At 34.7% G+C, this 18415-nt stretch overlaps 1 protein-coding gene across 2 annotated transcripts in view; it reads right to left on the reverse strand.

Annotated features, from left to right (window-relative positions):
- Window positions 1–232: 232 nt before the first annotated feature.
- LOC135833269 (atrial natriuretic peptide-converting enzyme-like) overlaps window positions 233–18415 on the reverse strand; it is a 33096-nt gene continuing 14913 nt past the window's right edge. For both annotated transcript variants that reach the window (XM_065346999.1, XM_065346993.1), the window contains exons 2-13: window positions 11647–11764; window positions 5339–5651; window positions 5035–5236; window positions 4508–4888; window positions 4171–4412; window positions 3124–3339; window positions 2822–3020; window positions 2528–2688; window positions 2278–2449; window positions 1942–2186; window positions 1752–1870; window positions 233–515 (exon numbers count right to left, since the gene is read on the reverse strand). In XM_065346999.1, coding sequence (XP_065203071.1) covers window positions 336–515; window positions 1752–1870; window positions 1942–2186; window positions 2278–2449; window positions 2528–2688; window positions 2822–3020; window positions 3124–3339; window positions 4171–4412; window positions 4508–4888; window positions 5035–5236; window positions 5339–5651; window positions 11647–11718 — 2502 coding nt within the window. In that variant the 5' untranslated portion in view covers window positions 11719–11764 and the 3' untranslated portion in view covers window positions 233–335. The remainder of the gene's footprint in view (window positions 516–1751; window positions 1871–1941; window positions 2187–2277; window positions 2450–2527; window positions 2689–2821; window positions 3021–3123; window positions 3340–4170; window positions 4413–4507; window positions 4889–5034; window positions 5237–5338; window positions 5652–11646; window positions 11765–18415) is intronic.

Raw genomic sequence — 18415 nt, forward strand, 5'->3', positions numbered from 1 at the left:
TTGATAATTAATATTGGTCTTGAGTCACAACGTGATGAAAATTCTGAATTTCTGATCACCAAAATCCTTTACATCATTGCATGTGATGATGTGATGATAAAATATCTATGGATTTTCTTTCCAGAACTTTTTTGTTGAACTATTATGGCAATTCGGTGATGTTCATGGCTTAATTTTTCCATTATCAGCACATAACAGGTAGAAATTCACATGAACGATTGAACAAATGACATTTCACATTTTAAAAATGTATTTTAAAAAACAATCTTTAAAAAAATCACAACGCTATTAAAAGAAATACATAATACAGAAATAATAAAAAAAAAAATCCAACTTTAAACATCTTGAATAACACTTTGAATCCAATTTACATTAGAAGTAATCTTATCATAAAGTCTAGGTCGTTGCATTCCAATCGGTGTACATGAAATTCTCCAACTACTGACTCCTACTAAAATCCATCGATTTTGTTTAGAAGTCAAACATATCATGGCACTTCCGGCCATTTCTTCTTCCTGTAAAGACATAACAAAATCATGAATTTAAAATCAATTTACACAGCGAGGAAACGTTAACAACTCGTCGAACTTCGATCGAAATGAAATCTGGCTCACTGTGAGAGCACATCACCCAAACCTAAGAATTACATTTTCAGCTGTCGAAGTTGATTTATCTATTTTTGACAAATTTTTGAAAATGGTGGAAACAATCAATTGTTAATAATTTTTAACAAAAAGAGCAAAAATAGAGATAAAAATCTGAAGCTTGGTTTATAAGCTGAAGTCGACTTTCTGGAATCGAGTAAGATAATTGCTCAGCCGATCTGGAACCTGCAGCCAAATTTGACTTTTCCCCGTCCCCTCACAGTTGATTAGGGGGGAAGAGGGAGGGGACGGATCACAAATCCGAGGTGACAAGTTGAAAAGTGTAGGTATATGTTTTTTTGACTTGAAAAAATCTCAAATTTTAAAAAAATTCCAAAAGTGTCAATTTTTGTAACAAATTACTCAAAACTTCGTCAACACAGTACAGTCGATCCCTCAAATCAATTTCTACCATTTTTCAGCCAATCTGGAGCCACCGGCGAAATCTGACTTTTTTCCAGCAATTTCAGATTGCTCCAGAAGGCGTTGTAATCAACTTCGGCAGCCAGAAATTTAATCCTTGGAGGTTCTAATGATTTGGGAGGGTCAACTTCAAAGAGTAGACCAAGTTTTGAGTAATTTTTTGCAAAAACTGACAATTTTGGAATTTTTTTCAAATTTGAGATTTTTTACTTGTGAAAAAATACACTTTTCAATTTGTCACTTCGGATTTGCGATTCTTCGGCTCTAATCAATTCGAAATGTCAAAATTATGATAGGATTAAATTTTCAGCCGCTAAAGTTTATTACACCGCCATCTGGAGTTTGTTTGGAATCGCTGGAAAAAAGTCAAATTTCGCTGGAGGCTTCAGATTGGCTGGAAAATGGTGGAAATCGATTCTGGAGGTCGACTTTATCATATACAGACCGAATTTCAGATTCCCATCTCCAACTTAGCCCTTTTTGCAAAAAATCGACACCAATTGCAATTTTCAAAATTTCGCCAAAAATCTAAAAATCAACTTCGGTTGCTGAAAATTCGATTTCTGTGATCTGGACGACATGATCTTTCAATGAACCAAATTTCAGCTCGATCGGAGTCGACGAAGTGTAAAAGAATCTCTTGTAAATAGGTATCTATTTATCCAAGCCCGAAACGTAACTTACGTTGCATTCACTAGGATCAAAAGTGGAACCGGCACATAACGTGTTACCAGAAGTAATACTAATATCGGCGCAATTATCCATGGCAGTTTCTCTGACTTCGATTCTTTGCAACATCTCTCCTAAAAAAAGATCAAACTCATACATAACTCCAAAACAAAGAAGATAAACCATAGAGAAAGACTATACGTACTGGTTTTCGTCCATCCTAAAGTATTACAGTACATGAGATCGTCAGCGAGTGCATTACCGGATGGTAAACAAATTGGACGAATGAAATGCGAAAATATTACAGGACTACTTAATTTTATTAAGACTAGCGTGCTCCCTTCAACGGGAGATTTAATCATGCCGACAATATGTCGTTCTTGTTGCCAAGGTGATTTCGCGTATAACCTTATCGTACCCAGTTTTGCTATCCATTCAGCTTTGTTTTGCCTAAAAAAAAAAAAAAAAAAAAAAATACAAACCATAAATAATCGCACATTTTGTAAAAACACACCGCTATTTTCAAAATGAAAATACAAACCCTTGGAAACAAGATATCGTCGTGAGTAACCAATGCTGCGATACTAACGTAGCGTCACAAGCATGAACACCATCTTTGAATAAAGCCACATGCCATGGCCAATCTCCAGCTTTGGCTATTTTATTCAGTCCTTCGATACTGATGTAATTTCGAGTCGTCTGTATACCACACTCTGTATAAAAATGAACAAAAAACTCGATTGAAAAACGCAAAAAAACACCCAATAATCGATTCTCTTCACCATACCTACCAATACCAGTACATGTAACATGAAGTAACCTATTCGAGGAACAATTCGAGCTGAGTGAAAATGAAACATCGACGTTTCTTTTATACTGCAATTTGGCAAAAACACTGGACGATGGCAAATTTGTATTTTTTATTGATTTAGTTTCAACTCGACGTACATTCCTATTAAAAAGAAAAAAAATTAAAAAATTTGTAAAGTCATTTCAATTTGATCTGCGAAGGCCATGAAATTGATTTTCACACTAGACGACGCTCTCGGTTTGGTAATTAATTATAAAACTCGAATGAAACATACTGGTAGGCGCTATTTCTACATAAAGATTCTCCAATTTTATTCAAAATAGGTCCAGAGAAAGTATCATCCATGTCGTTTTCCACACATATGTTAGCCGTGGTGCCATTTCTCGTGTAAACTGCGTAACCTTCTTTGTAACTCGGCGTATCTAATACCGTTTTGTAGTGTAAATCAGCGGTGACATTAGGTCGTAATGAAACTGTAAAGTGATAACATTGATGTAGTAGGATGAAGTATACTTTCGTATAGGTCAGAAGAGTTGTCGAAGAAACGGTATAAGATTAAGAAATCTTGCAACTTACGACAATTTTTTTCGTCACTGCCGTCTGGACAATCGGATACATCATCGCAAAGATTACTTTGAGGGATACATTTCTTATTCAAACCGCAATGAAGAGCATCTGTAGCGGTGCAATAGGGACAAGACATTTCATCTTCTAAATCTTTACAGTCGATTACTCCGTCGCATAATCTGTATGAGAATGCTTCGTCGTTTTTCAATGTCACTGGATCACAATCTGCAAACGAATGTGTGATTAGTTTAATGAAATTATTGAGAAATAATAAAGTTTTTTATTAAAAGATGACCTTCGTCAGTATTTTTATCAATTATATTTTATTTAAAGTCCGTTTTATACTTAATGGTAATTGAAGAACATGAAGAAATAAAATAGGTAATTGAAAAGTTCATCTGTCGTTTTTCAATGAAATCGTTTATAATCAGTAATCAGTAGTGATTTTTCTTTCATTGAAGTGATTGAAAGTTGGAATATTTCTACTTTTCAATTACTATGGCTAGTTTTCAAATTTCAATGATCATCAATTCATTATAAATTACCTAATTATTTTAAATTAAAAATTATTTATTTTGAATTTTTTTATTCATTTTTTTTGTTGCAAAAACAGCAACACTGCATTTTGCCCACCATCTTGAAATCAGCTGACTCAACTTGTTTGTTTTCATGATTTATGGAGCGAAAGCCGGTTTCTGTCTTCGAATAATCGAATTCAATGATTAATTAATTTAATTTTCGTTTTATAAAAGAACTTTCGACAGTTGATGAATCGAATTTACGATATTTTAATCGTGGAAGTGTTCTGAAAACCAATGTGACCAGTTGATGGATTGAACGAACGCTGATTCAATAGCAAGAGCAACCAAAGAAAGAATCGAAGACATTCAGGTATTATGCTGGTGAAATTTTAATTTACGAATTCTTTTCCAATTTAGAGTCATCTAATGATGTGAATTTAATTGATTTCTGTTTCAATACACATAGGTAAGAAAGTTAAGAGATTATTCTACGTAAATATACAACTCACACTAGCGATAAACCCATTCAACTTACTCGGCTGAGCTCGGCATTTCCTACCAAAATCGCTATACTCTGGGAACTTGAAACAATCCAAAGATTTCTTCAAATTATCAGACAACCTATCTCCACATCCAGCCCAAAATTCGCGACAGAACGCTCTACAAGGTAATTTCGTCTCGTCTGTTGGTAAACTCGGTCTCTGGATGCATTTCGGTTGCAAAACCGAGCACAAGAATTCGCCAGCATATTCGTAACACTCCGCATCAATCAATTCTCTACGGATAAGTAACCAAAACACGATGAATTTCCTATTCCTATTATAATCATTTTGTACGTAATCGATCAAGAGTTATACCGTAGTATTACTCACCTAAATACGATCAAATTATCGGTAACGTCTTCTTTACTTTTATGCAATAGTAGATTTGGATACGCTGTGTAGCTTTTTTCGGTGATATTTATACAAAACGGTAACTGCATAGCTGATACGCATCTACCGGCGGTGCTGGTCAAATTATCTTCTATCACGTGTCCCGATGAGGACGAAGATTCGGTCAAAATGGACGGCGATGTGACCGCAGAAGATGGAAAGAATTCTCGAACCGAGACGCTATTCTTATCAACCGATGCATCTGGCATTTGTAGATGTTGTTTTAACGCGTCAACGATGTCTTTCAACGTAGCCCCGAGTAACAGACGAGGATTAAATTTCATTCCAAAGTGAACGGTCGTGTTGCTGTTGTCGTTTTCGCTGCAAGAAGAAGAAGAACATGATATCACAACTTATGTAGTTTCACGCTTCTATGTAGTAGGTACACAATAGGTATAGATATACCTATTCGTACAACAAAAAGCTCAAGAGTATTATAGCTGTATAGAGAAGAGATTTATACTAACGTATCTAAAGCTAATATTTCCGCCGATAAAAATGAAAGTCGTAAGATTGGATGGACTAGTAAAGCATTTTCCAAAGCGCTGATATAATTTGCGAGTGAAAGTTGCGAGCTTGACCCAGAGGATTCATGGGTGTTATTTCGAGTAAATGTAAAAGAACCTTGGAACGATAACTCTTCTCCTGGTTCGACTCTAATATAATTATCTGTAAGAGTAAAACGAAACTAAATATAAGTAAAATGATCGTCCTATTGATCAAGCAGGATCAAGGTCACACTATACGAAGATTAATTCGATCCATACGTACATCCTATATAAAAAACCACCGCAGCTGACAACAATGAAAGTAATAAACTGGATAAAACGCAGCAGAAATTTTTATACTGGTAGGTGAATTTTCGCGTGAATTTGATTCGTATACGGCTTTCTTCGTCATCGTCGTCGTCATCTTCGTAAGCATAATTTCCTATACCATTTGTGCTATCTGGGCTTCTGTTGTTTCTGCCGGAACCGTAACTCGTGGTGGTTGTGACCGAAGATAATGAACGACCGTAGCAACATTCTTCGCTGTTATCTCCGGCGCTGCCGTTGGTTTTGCGTCTGGGTCGAGTGGATTTTAGCTGTAGTCAAGCGTAACGGAGGCGTTAGTAAAGATGGATTAGATAATATATTTGAATTTATTGAATAATAATATTAATATCTAGAATGAGAAGGATTTCCTGGGAGAGATGGAGAAATATTTAGTTTTGGGTAGAAAACCCGAAGGTGGCTGTTGAGTTTTCAAAAAAAAAAAAAAATTACCAAGTCCCTTCTATGCCCCTTACGCTCATTCATTGGGATCAAAACATGACAAATTTAACTAAGTTGTGCGATATACCTACTGATCGATTGTATTGTTTTGAAAGAAAATATGCTGAACGTGAGTATGACCTGATGTTTACCCTTTCTACACCCCACCGCGCCTTTATTACCTACCTACTGTCAAAACTTGAAAATATTTGTGATGGTTGATGGTTGTGTGATAGATCGTTTTGAAGTGTTTATAAACTTGTTGAAAAAACATTCCTACGTGTGACTTCATGACTTGAGTAGGTATTTTTTCAACTCGATCCATGCAGTGTCACCAAATGCTCCTAGTTCGTGTTTCTAATAAAAACTGCGAGGTTTGGAAATTTAAGTTTCTGGTCCGAAAATTGAGGTCGGAATATTCGTGAAAAAGTGTTTGGTTGGATTTTTTGAAAAAAAAAAAAATTGAACGAAATTCAAAGACATGAAATCGAAATTTTAATCGAATTGACATAAGGGGCAGAATCGTATTTTGTAATGATTTTATTGTGATTCAACTTATACAAGTACCTACTTTAAAAGCTGAGGAAAGGGAGAAGAATGAGAAAACGTTTTGAGAGGGCTGATAATGTTTGAAAATCTTGAATATGGGATTGAAATCCCATGCATGAATATTTTAGCTTTCTGCAGAGTTAATTTTTGATGTGATTTCTACCGAAAAATAAAATGAGTTTTAAATAATTTCTGAAAAAAGAGAAATTCTCAGAATTATAGCATTGGCGATTGATTTCTAATCGAATATTTTCTGGGAAAAAGACATGTATTGAAAAAAAAAAGAAATGTATAAGTATGTACGATGGAATTTGTTTACAAATTTTCGCGTTATCGATCAAATTGCATATATTTTGACCTTATTTCAATGTATGTAATTTCATCCAAAGCAATAAAGCGTATCCTGTAGATACTATGGGTTCAAGTGTTGAAAATGTTTAAAATTATCGAGCTCAATAGGAAACGTCTCGATCACTCAGTCATCTACTTTGATAATTTTTTTTTACCAGAGCATGAGGGCGCGCACAAGACCTTTTTTAAAAAAATTTCAGTTGTCCATACAGAAAATTGGGGATCCTGCAAGGTTTTGAATTTTCCGAAATTGCTCCAAAATTGTCTAATTTGACAAAAGAATTGAATGACCAGTTATTGTGCTAGAAATTCGTGTATTTTTGGCCCCATTTGAATTATAATCTCATTCATGGGCGTAAGCTCGATTCTAACCCAATTGATTGAAAGCATGTGATGGATTTTTTTAGGATTGGCTTTTTTCCAAAAAATTACCCCAAAATTTGGAAATTTACGATTGAGCCACTGAAACTTTGAATTTTTTTTTAGGTCATATTGTTTCAACTACCAACAAGTTTTGAGGGCTACTTTCAACATTAGCGAGAAAAGGAGTGTTTTTGAGCTCAATTTTTGAAAAAAAAACACCTCAAAATCGCGAACTGTGCCTTTTATGCTAAAAACAGAAAGGTCCTCAAATTGAAAAAAAAAATCAGTTTATTCATAAATTTTCCATTTTTGCGTCCAAATTATTTTAAACAGTTTCTTTTTACAAAAAAAAGTTCCTTTGGTCCTTCAAGCCATTTTGGTTTGTTTGTATGAAGCCCTCCAAAGCTGGAATAGAACAACGTTGGTGGACATTGTTTGAAAATTTCTCATTTTTGTGTCAGAAATCTTCTGAATACTTAACCTACTTTCTCAAGGTGGAGAGAAATTTCTTATTGAAAAAAGGTTTTTAGAAAAATTCTGACCAAAAAATTTTATTCATTTCAATTTTTTATTTGATTTTTTTTTTCAATTTTGGAGGAGGAACTCTCCAAGAGAAGCGGAATTAACATTGTTCTGGAGACCAAAAAACCTTTCAACAAAAAAAAAAAAAAATACTTGAAAAAATCTTGACACAGAAATGCTAAATTTACAAAAAAAATTTAGGTACCTAGCCTACCCGTTTGAATTATTCTATCATTTCTTTTAAAAATTTTCTCATCTTTGAGGAACTTCACTCAAGAGGACCAGATAACTTGAAGCACTTGAAGATTTTTTTCTTTGAAGGGGGACTATTTGTAAAAACTTGGACATCAAAATGGAAACTTTTTTGCAAAATTTTTAGTTTTTTCATCTTCTTTTTTTTTACTTTAAGGAGCAGAAGGAGGAGGGGGAGGGAGGGTTCCCGGCACAACTTTTTTTTGGACTTGGAAAATAAAGAAATGAGAAACCTCGATGCACAGGGGAATGTTCTTTCTTGCAAGGGGGCTATTTTAAAAAATTCTGACGTCAAAATGGAAAATTTTTAGTTATGTACGTATAAACTGATTTTTCCCAGTTTTTTACGTTGCGAAGGGAAGGTTCCCGGCTCAACTTTTTTCGGACTTTTAGATACAGAAAAATCAAAAAATGAGAAATTATTTTCTCATCATAAGGTACATATTTTTTGGAAAAACTTCAAGTAGTGAAGCTAGGGTGGGTAATTTTTCAAGTTTTTTTGAAATTTGATGGAGTCTACCAAAAAATTATGACCAGAAATTACCTCTGCAAGACATACTTGGGGGAAAATGTCAAATTTTAGGTCCATATTTATGCCTCCTCCCACCCTCAGCTTATAATTGCTTTGTTCAGTAGCAGTACCAGATATATTTGGTGGTGATGTACATGGTGGATGAGGTTTGAATTGTTTTTCAAGGTGGTCAGCTAAGATTTCGGCTTTTTCAGATGCACTGCGTGCCCATTCGCCATTTTCTTGTTTTAAAGGTGGTATCAATTGCTTTGGTCTTTTTAGGTGTTTTGTTATTTTCCAAAGGAATAATCAGTGTGGGCTCGAGGGGTCATTTCTGATAATTTTTGGGTGAGTTGATTGTTTTTGTGATGTTTTAGTGCTTGTTTCAATTATCAAGTTATTCTATTCAATTTTGTTTTATCATTAGGAAAACGTCTGTGTTTTCCAAGCTGTTGTTGTTATCTTTTTTGCGCAATGAGTTGTGTTATCTCAGATGGAATTTGAGGATTCTTTCAAATATTTGATTTCTTCTTTGGTGTACTGTGCCATAACCATAAGGCTTTAGAGATGAGTCTGTTGATATTTTCTATAGCGTTGTCGAGGTCGTTTTGGTTTTGTGAATTTAGGACAGGTGATAAATTTTTTGAAATCCATTCTCTGAAGATGTCCCAACATGTTTTTGCATTATATATTTTTTCTGGAAATTTGAAAAATTGTCAAATGTTTCAATTTCTTTATGTATGTACCTACTTACCTATTTCTTAAATTATTTTTTTGCTCGGTGAGGGATGAGGGGTCTTTTGATATCAATGAATTTTTTTCAACACATGAAAAAATTTTCAAACTTTGAGCTCTAACCTGGACGGTGGGTTTACACCGTGGTCTACAACAATGTTTCAGAAACAAATAACGCAATTTTTGATATATAAGTACCAGAAAGAGGCGAGTGAACAGACAGAATTGCATAGGATTTAAATTAGAAAGTAAAACTATTCAATATGAAGAGAATTAATTAATCAGAAAATCACGAAGAGAAATGCTGATGAAAATGTTGCTGTTTTAAAATTATTTGGTGTAAATCAATCATGTTTCAAACATTGTTTGCTAAACATTTTGTTTTTCAACTTTGTTTTTGAAACATTGTTGACGACTGCGGTGTAAACCCACCATGATGGAGAAAACAGGGGGCTGAAACACTAACCTAAAATTTTGAAATCTTTCCTATGACAAAAATTTACTTACCTACCTACTCGTACTTTTGAATATTTTGATTAGAAAATGAGGTTTTTCAACAGGGTGTCCATTATTTTTGGCAAGTCATTTTCCCTGACTTTTCCAGGTTTTCCGGACCATTTTTCCAATTTTCTATACTTATTCCATACTTTAATTTTTCATAAGTTTCTCTTCAAACCGGATACTTTTTCGGTTATAAAAAACTGCTTATACGTTTTTTAATTTTAAAAAAATCTAAACATGCTAGCAGTGACGTCGTGCTCCAAATTTTCCAATTTGGTGGGGGGGGGGAAGGATGAATCGGGTATAAAAATGATGAATGGAAATTCAAATTTTTGGATGCCTCAAATGTGAAATTTGTTTACACCGAAAGCGAGGGCGAGAGGTTTGAAAATTTTTATTTCGAGATGCCTAAAAACGAGTTTTTTTTTTAATGCGAGGAGTTCATTGTTTGGCTTTTAAAATTTTAGAATTTAAATGATGTTTTTTTGAAAGAAGTTGATTTTGAAAAAGAAAACAGAACAGACCGAAGTGAGAGCGAAATCTTTCGAAAATTTGTATTTTGAGAAATAAAGAATAATGTTTTTCTTTCATCACAGGACCTTATCCAAAATTCGGAATTAATCGTTTCTTTTTTCAAAATTCCAGCTGAATTTTGCGTGAAAATTACGAAATTCCCTGATTTTCCCCGATTTTCCAGGTTTTCCAGAGAATGGACACCAGCTGAATTTTGTTTTAGAGCCACCTCAACCGATGACTGAGTGATCCAGAGGTTTCTTGTTAGCATCGATCATTTCCCACTCACCTAGCCCTTCCTCCCCCACCCCCCGAAACCCTTTTTACTGCATTTCTGTACAGAATAAGGAAGCAAACCATTCCTCGATTGTCGTTCAATTAAAGTCAAAATCTGAATTTTTTTGGTATTATAGATTTTTATTAGGAAAAAATAGGTCAATTTTAATTTTGAGCTCCTCGACAACTCGTACACCTAAGTTACTTGTACTTTTACGAAATCACGCAATGGTCTTCTAAACGTACAGATCGTAAGTTGAATGTCGAAGATATATAATTGTTTTTTGGTCATTTAGTAGATGTTTATTTCGAAATTAGATCACGAATTATACTCTTTCACGTCTCAGCTGTCATAAATAATTTTAACATAAACTCCCAACTGCGTTTCCATTCCCTTTTTGCACATTTTCAAGTTTGAAGTATTCAAATTATATGAAACAGAATTGGAACAAATACCTAGCTAGGTCATACACAAAAAAATGGGTGAACATATTTTTAGAACCACTGATTATTACAATTTAAATTACATTGCGATTAAGTAAGTAATTAAAAGAACGATATTGTTTCTGTTTATGTTGCACATATTCATATACTCATACTCGTAAGTCGCATCATTGTATACGGAGAATGTGCACGATAATTTTCAGGTTGGTATGTAGGTTCGAGTACTTCGCAGTGTGCAAAGTGCAGTGTGTGAGGCTGAGCGAGTCGAATGGAATGTCAAATATTATAACACAATTTGCGGAAAGTTATTTAACATTGTAATTACCTACTCATTTTTGTTTCACACTCGATCATATTTATATAATTCGTGACGAACGGCTGCGGTATACCTCTCTATCTCCAAAATACAACATTCACGACTGGGCATTTAAGGTTTCGGCAAATTAGTGGCATAAGCATAACGATAACGACGACGTGTGCCAATTAGATACCGCGTGTTCGCGATGATTTGGCCCAATGACGAAGGCAGTGATATCGATATTGAATCGATACCAATTACTAATTGTAAATTGTTCTCGTTTATAGAGAGAAAATGATGGAATAAAAGTTTTATAACTCTCGAAGAACGACTCAAAATGGTACACTTTTTTTAAAAAAAAAAAAAACCAGCACCGTTAACCTTTTGTCGGCGGGGCCAAGATGTAGGTCAGGTTCGAGGCGAACCGAAGCGACATCGATGCGATGCTAAATGACGGTGACACGAGCTGGAGCTATTACGAGTATAAGAGCTATAATAATTATAAAATTACCTTTCTAGTGTGTTCGAAGACGTTCAGATGCGAAAAATGATCACTTTTCCGATACTTGCTTATGAAGCGCATTTCAACGTGAATGCCTACATTTAATCATGTCAATTTTCCGCAGTGCCTGCAACATAAAAAGAGAATATAAATTTCAATTACACGGACACATATACGATGTTCAGAAGATGTACACCGAGTTGGCAGTTGGCATATGGCAGATTTGAGTTGGAAAAAGTAATTTCATATACGTTTGAGACGTGATTAATGCGAGTGTAATTACCTTTGTCATACTCGTACATCTGGCTAAATGAAAATTCTCGGTTTTATTTAATTTAATATTTTTTTTCTTTATGAATATTTAATTTGTCGTCGACGACAACGACCATAAGCAATTGCGACGATTTTAAAAACTTTTTCTAAGAGTTTTGCTAATGTAAGTTAACTTTCACCTTTTAACATGTCCAATATCGCCTCCGGCTTTACTTTTCTTTCTCGGATTCACGGTTCGACTTACGTGCGTATGATTTACAATACACCTTGGCTTGGCTACCGGGATCACGATGACTAATGAAAAGTAACTCCCTTTCTTTTATGGCCGGGTATATATAGATACCTTATAGTATTACACGCTACATACACCTATAGGATTTGTTTTTTTTTTTCTTTTTCAAACGATTATTTGGAAAGTTAAGGTTAATCGTGTGCCGGCAACGACGACGAGACGACGACGACCGTTGCAGATGCAGAGACACGAAGGCACGCGTGGTGGAGATTCGATGATTCGGGTGCTCTTCTATCGAAAGCGAAGTGTTAATCGAACGAGCTAACTGTGAATAATTACACGCTTCATTGACGTAATTCGATTCGAATCGCTTTCCAAGAATTCCATAAGACGATCAACGTAATGATAACGAGATCTATTATAGAATTACTCGACGAGATTATAGGTATACTTTTATTCTCCTCCAGAGCCAACTTGAGGCAGATTACGGTTTTGTGATCTAGATTCTGTAAGGAAGGTTTTTTTTTTTTACTGCGGAGATGCGAAAGTAACGTCGATTTTTATGTAGAACCAGGAAGAAATAAATGAACGGAGGTATTTTGATTTGAGATTTTATGTTTTTCGAGGTGGGTTGCTAATGATTTTATTTCCTTAGTTTTAGTTGCTGGAGAAGTTATATGAGATTGTTTTTTTGCCGAATACTGAATTTTCATCTGTTGCAGAGAATTTAAAAGTGTTAGACAGCTTGGTGAAATCACGACAACTCGATGATAATTCCCATTTTTCAGGCTGAAAAGTTCAGTTTTGACATAAAAATGAGAATCTTTGTTATTTTATGGCATATATGAGTAATTGCACCCCCCCCCCCGATCCTCTGGGGCAACTTTTTTCTGAAGGAGACATCCTAAGGAACATTTTGAAAGGAAACTCGTCCAAAAAAAAGTTGCCCCAACTAACAAAATGATGGCCATTTTGATTGACAGGTCAGCCGAAATTGCAGATTTTGCTTTCCAACGTATGTATGGCTTGCACGAAATTTTTTGAACTGGGAAAAGCTAGATAGAAAAAGCATGCAAAAATTTATCACCAGCCAAAATTTCAAGTGCTAAAGTGAATTTTTTGATTTTTGGTGAATTTTTAAAAATCAAATTTTAGCCAAAAATGAGGGGAAAAAATCAAAATTTTACCAAATTGACCTAGAAAGCTAAAATTTGGGATATACCTTGTTTTCGACCTGCCAAATCGATTGGAAACGGTTTCAAATCGTTTTTAGCAGCTTTGGAGCCTCCAGAAGATTTTTGAAACTGAAAATTTTCACAAATTTCATCAAGTGAAGTTGGAAATCTGAAATTAACGCTGCACTCAAACTCAAACACGTTAATAAGTTGACTGCTGGTTAGTGTAAGTCATTTTAGGAGCCTCCAGCGACTTTTTGAAAATTACTCAAGCCTCCAGAAGATTTTTGAAACTTGAAATTTCGACAAAATTTTATCAAATGCAGTTGAAAAGCCGAAATTCATTCTGTTAACTGATTTCAATACGCTATGAAGTCGACTGCAGGTAGATTTAAAGTCGTTTTAGAGCCTCCAGCGACTTTTTGGAAATTACTGGAGCCTCCAGCAGATTTTTGAAACTGGTAATTTTGACAAAATATAATCAAAATGGAGTTAGAAAGCCGAATTCAATCTGCAAACTAATTTCAATACACCATGAAGTCGACTGCAGGTAGATTTCAAGTCGTTTTGGAGCCTCCAGCGACTTTTTGGAAATTACTGGATTTTTACCAACTTGTAATTCGACAAAATTTCATCGAATGGAATTGAAAAGCCGAATTCACTCTGCAAACTAATTTCAATACGCTAAGAAGTTGACTTCAGACAGTTTCAATCTATTTTGGAGCCTCCAGCGTTTTTTCAGAAACTTGTGTTTTTCAAAAAATACCTCAAAATGTGTCCAAATTAACTTCAAAACGTCTTTCCAACTTCATTTGGTGAAATTTTAAATTTCAAAAATTTACTGGAGGCTCCAGTCATTTTCAAAAAGTTGCTGGAGGCTCCAAAATGACTTAAACTCATCAGCGGTCAACTTAATGGAGTGTTTAAGTTTGAGCACAGTGGAAATTTTGGATTTATTTAACGAAATTTGTGGAAGTTTCAAGTTTCAAAAATCTGCTGGAGGCTCCAGAACAGCTCAAAACGATTTGAAACCGTTTACATTTGGTTTGAGAGGTCGGGAATAGGGTACATGTCAAATTTTAGCTTTCTGAGTAAAGCATTCGATGAAATTTTATCAGAATTGCTATTTTCTAAAATCTGCTGGAGGCTGCAGTAATTTCCATAAAGTCGCTGGAGGTTCCAAAACGACTTGAAGTCTACCTGCAGTCGATTTCATAGCGGATTGAAATTGGTTTAAAGAATGAATTTTGGCTTTCCAACTGCAATTTGATACAATTGTGTCGGAATTTTAAGTTTCCAAAATCTACTGGAAGCTCCTGTAATTTTCAAAAAGTCGCTAGAGACTCCAAAATGACTCAAACTCACCGGCAGTCAACTTCTTAGCGTGTTTAAGTTTGAGTGCAGCGTGAATTTCGGATTCCCAATTTTATTTGATGAAATGTTGTGTAAATTTCTAGTTTCAAAAATCTGCTGGAGGCTCCAAAGCTGCTAAAAACGGTTTGAAAACTTTTCCAATCGATTTGGCCAGTTGAAAATTGAATATCTCAAATTTCAGCTTTCTAGGTCAATTTGGTAAAATTTTGATTTCTTTCCTCATTTTTGGCTAAAATTTGATTTTCAAAAATTCACTAAAAATCAAAAAATGCACTTTAGCACTTGAAATTTTGACTGGTGATGAATTTTTGCAAGCTCTTTCGATCTAGCTGTGTCCAGTTCAAAAAAATCTTGTGCCAGTTCTATGTTGGAAAGCAAAATCTGCGATTTTGACTGACCTGCCGATCAAAATGGCCGCCATTTTGTTAGTTGGGCCAACTTTTTTTTGAAAAGTTTGCTTTGAAAGCGAAAAAGTCTAAATTTTTAATTCTCATGTTAAAAACTATTATTTTTGTACCTCTCAAAAGCTTTCACCCTCGCTTCCTCCGGGTCAAATTGGGAAATTTTTCAAAATTTTGTCCTTTCGCTTCATTTGGCAATAAAATGTTCTCTTCTCTTTTTGAATCCTATTTTCAAAAATCAAAATCTGGTAAAGAGCTAAAAAAAAACAAAAAACAAAAAAAGGTGCGAATTTTTGATTATTTGGATTACTAAATTCTGAATTGATAATGTTCTGTTTCTTTCTTTCAATTGAACTACTGAAGTTTTCAAATTTTCTTTTTCATATTTCTTGAGAGCACCAGAAGTGCTTTAATTCATACATTTTTTTATGTCAGGTGGGAATTGTTAAAAATTGGCCATTTCAGGACTTCAAAATTCTTAATAAAAAAAAAGTAGAAAAGTGTAAACTTTGTCCGAAAACCTAATCTTTTCATTGAAAAAATGAGAAGTGGGGGGGGGGGAGGTTCTAAAAGAAGTCTCGAAGAAAGTTTATTTCAACGCCCCCCCCCCCCCCCAAAATCCTGGAATGTCCCAAGACGTTTAAAAAACGAATAATTGACGTATAAAACATTGACTCCGCTTTCTCCCCCCTCCCCCTCCCCCCGCCCAAGAAGTCGTAAAGTGTTTGAAAAATGTCCTACCAAAAGTCTTGCTAAAATCTTGCTTTTTCATTTTGAAATTTTGTTAGACACTTTGCAACTGCTAAAAAATGTTTTTTATGACTATTTTATCACATTTTGAATTTCTGAAGTGTTCTGAAAAAATTCACCTTTGAAGAAGGGAAGAAAATGAGAAAAATTTCAAAACATCGAAAAAAGTGATATGGGTATATTGCAGTGTCAGTTCGACCCTAAAATAAAAAATGGTGCTCAAACTTTTAAAAAATGCAATTCAAGGTTTTCAAAAGTGATTTATTTTCAATCTGACGAATGTTTGCCATTAAAATTAATTAAAACAGGATTCTCAGAGTGAGATTGTGGTCGAACATTTAAAAGAGTGCAATTTGGATGTAAAAAATCTAGCCCTCCTTAGTTTGGGATCAAACAGAGTTGTAGAAATCGAGATCAATGCTTATTGCTTTGAAAAAATACTATAGATTGATTCCGTGTTACTTTTTCAATGGTTTGAAATATTTTTCATTCTGCCCCCATCCTAATAAGGGCAAATTTTTTGAAAATACATTTTTTAGTTTTTTTCTATCTCCACCAAACTAAGGAAAATGGGGATTTTGGAGCCCATCTCGTCCTTTTTTCATGAGAACAATGAACTAATGTTTCAATTTAGATTGATTTTAACGTGTTGCCGAGCTGGAGTAGGAGAGAGGCCGTAATTATGAAATTCAATTTCACTAATTGAGCATTTTTTCCTAGAGCCAATTTATTATTTTGCATCGTAATAATATCAGATTTTTGATTTCCTGAAGCATGGGCTGATAGGACTTAGGATAGGGGGCTAAGAGGATTCTTTCTCAGGTACATAATTATACAGATGAGATTCTGAAACTCTACTTATATTCTAAATTCGACCATCCGCCGCCATTTTCGAGCCGACCTGGAGCCTCCAGCGAAAGTTGAATGTCACTCCACAAGTCGAAGACTTCATAATTAGCGAAACACTAAATTGCGCAAATCCACATTCTCGCTCATCATCCGCATATTTCGCGAAAAAATTAATTAATCGACTTCGTACACCCAGTCTGCAGTCTGAGAAACGAATAAGAAATGATTTCCTTAAACTCGTGCATGTAAATTCATCTCTTCAACACAACACAACTGTAACGTTTTCTTCAAAATTACTAAATAATCGGATGCTGTTAACTTCCTGCTGGAAAACATCTCTAATCATTTGATCACAACCTTGTACATTTTATCTGGTTCAGTTCACTGACTTCCGAGACAAGTATTGTGAAACTATTATACGTATATAGCTGCAGCATCTGCATCTGTGTTGAGAGTTGACACAACAATAATGACACAAGAGAATGCCATAATTTCTCCGACTCTGATTTTGAATCATACCGACTATACGAATAGAAATACACCTTCATCCTCTCTAAGGCTCTCGCATCATATTTCCATTATTACTTTCTTCATTTTCAAAATCACCAGCCCAGCAAGAATATAATACAATTACCGGATTACGATAATAAATTCCATTTCCGCGCCAGTGAAACGTTTTCTTATATGGTCGTTCTCGTAAGTCGTAATTACCTTTATAGTAGTTTTTTTTTTCAACTTGGAGCAGTTGGTGAAGCCCACGACAACGTGAATATAAAATATATAAAATGAAATAAAAAAAAACACTACGATAATTGTGTCAATAACGAGACACCCTCGCTATACAGGAACCAGTTTTGCAGTTACTATGTTCCGTTTCCATTCATATTAAGGACAAGAGAGAAGTGAATCTTCTTCATTGATGAATATTCGTGTATAAATTTTACTCGTGTACGTTGCCGCGGTTCACTTTTACTAGATTTTTAATTTCTTTTAAAAGCGTCTGCAGGTCGTTGGCGTGGAAATGGTGAAGATTTTATTTTCTGGCCAAATCGGAAGAAGATTGAATTACAAATGCATCGCTTTTTTTATAGGGTCATTTTTATGACCCGCAGAATGGAAGTGTGTGATTGATAGCTGGAAACATTCTTTATAATATGAAAATGAGGTTAACGCGTCAAGTATTTGGACGTTTCTTTTTGGTAAATTCTCTTCACTTATAGAATTATGTGTTATGATGTGGTACAGCTCATAAGTACGTAGTACATACTTATGCAGTTGAATACTTGCATATCTGAGCATCTTCGAAGAAGAGAATTTTATTGGTATGCTATTAAACGAGATTTATTTTTGAACATCGAGAAAAGTATCACGAGGGTCAATAAACAAACACCTATCTATCCATAGGTTTTATTCGTTTCATGGGATTAATTTTCGTTTCTATAAGTTGAAGTTTGTTCGATGGATGTATTTTATGACTATGGTCAAGTGTTACTAAATGACTCATCATTTGAAATCGTCGAATAAGTATTAGGCAGGTATCCGTTTGAAAGTGTGAGATGATTCGTAGTTAGTTGTAGGTTTTGATTAGTTATAGACAGGTGGATGAGGTAATCTGTGTGGTTTGTCCATGAGCTTGACTCTTGAATCGTTGTCTGGAGTGTTATAAAATGATGTTCTTAGGATGGGATTATTCGGTTGTTTCATAAAGTAGCGAGCAAAATTCA

Source organism: Planococcus citri, chromosome 1, assembly GCF_950023065.1.
Source record: "Planococcus citri chromosome 1, ihPlaCitr1.1, whole genome shotgun sequence".
Classification (NCBI taxonomy): Eukaryota; Metazoa; Arthropoda; class Insecta; order Hemiptera; family Pseudococcidae; genus Planococcus; species Planococcus citri.